This window comes from Austrofundulus limnaeus, unplaced genomic scaffold, assembly GCF_001266775.1.
Source record: "Austrofundulus limnaeus strain Quisiro unplaced genomic scaffold, Austrofundulus_limnaeus-1.0 Scaffold118, whole genome shotgun sequence".
Lineage (NCBI taxonomy): Eukaryota > Metazoa > Chordata > Actinopteri > Cyprinodontiformes > Rivulidae > Austrofundulus > Austrofundulus limnaeus.
This window is the reverse complement of record NW_013952520.1, coordinates 1,411,417-1,412,564: the sequence shown is the minus strand read 5'-3', so window position 1 is coordinate 1,412,564 and position 1,148 is coordinate 1,411,417. Positions and strand designations below refer to the sequence as shown.

Sequence of the window (1,148 nt, the reverse complement as noted above, 5' to 3'; positions counted from 1 at the left end):
TGTCTTGCTGCCTCCTGACCAGTATATTGTATTTGAAATCTGTGTAATAATTGCAGAACAATATTTATGATTATTCTTTACTATTTTGCCCAATTCACTTAGACTCACTGTTAAGCAGTGGGTACTTAGCACTTAGCCATGCATTAACTGGATTTCAGTACTTGGAATATTAAAATCTTAGTTTATATCATGCATGGTCTGTTGATGGTTTTCTTTTTTTTTGTAAGTTACATGTCTTTTTCACACACACTTCTGATCATTTACACCACATTTATTTATAGATTTAGGTTAGGGTAAAAAAAAGATTTAGTCATTTAGCTTGTCATTTAAATTTTAATATTACATACCTCCCGAAAAAAATGAAAACAACAAACACTGACATTCTTGGGTAAAATCATGTCATTTTATGTATTTTACAAATCTTTTGTGATGAGAGGTTTGATTGCAGTCAGGATTTGACTTAGAATGTGCTCTGAGGTTTGTAGGAGAGTTGTAAATGTGTTAAAATATTGTGATGTGGTGTTAACCACCATATCTCTTTTTTGGTTCCTCAATTTTTTTCTTAGTCACAGTTCTGTTTTCTAATGGGGCTGCTTCTAACAATAAAGTGAAATGTCATACCAGGCGTTATTGATGGATTTTTGTTTACTTTTGTAGATGCAGGAGGTCCAGCAGAGCAAGGAGAAGACATTGGCCAACAACCGAACCCTGGCAGAGCAAAACCTCACCCTCCAGCCCCAGCTTGAACAGAGGAAGGAGCAGCTCACCAAGCGCTACAATTGTCTTCAAGAGAGCTATGAGTCCTATCAGCTACGCAAATCTACAATGGGTATGCATCTGTGCACACACAAGACAGCAGGAACCATTCTGATTTGCCATTTTATCTCAAGGTCTTGACTTTTTAATGTTAAGGCTGATTTATACAGTAGTCATTGAGAAGGGCTATTATTTTTTTCTCTTATGCAGGTGCGTCACAAATAGGGCTGCCACGATTAGTTGACGACTAATCGATTATTAAAATACTCGATGACTAATTTAATAATCGATTTATCGTTTTCTTTTTTGTTTTGTTTTGTTCTTTGCTTTGTTTTTCTCTCCAAACTGCTTTGACACCTTCCACTGCCACATCTGCCTTTCTGTCCTTGACA

The 1,148-nt window shown here is 36.1% G+C and overlaps 1 protein-coding gene across 1 annotated transcript in view; it reads left to right on the top strand.

Annotated features, from left to right (window-relative positions):
* Positions 1-657: 657 nt before the first annotated feature.
* Positions 658-1,148, top strand: part of vps37ba (VPS37B subunit of ESCRT-I a) — a gene marked incomplete at its 5' end in the record, with an annotated part of 20,344 nt that continues 19,853 nt past the window's right edge. Inside the window, 1 exon segment of the mRNA XM_014014711.1 lies at positions 658-829. Within this exon segment, the coding sequence (XP_013870165.1) occupies positions 658-829 (172 nt within the window).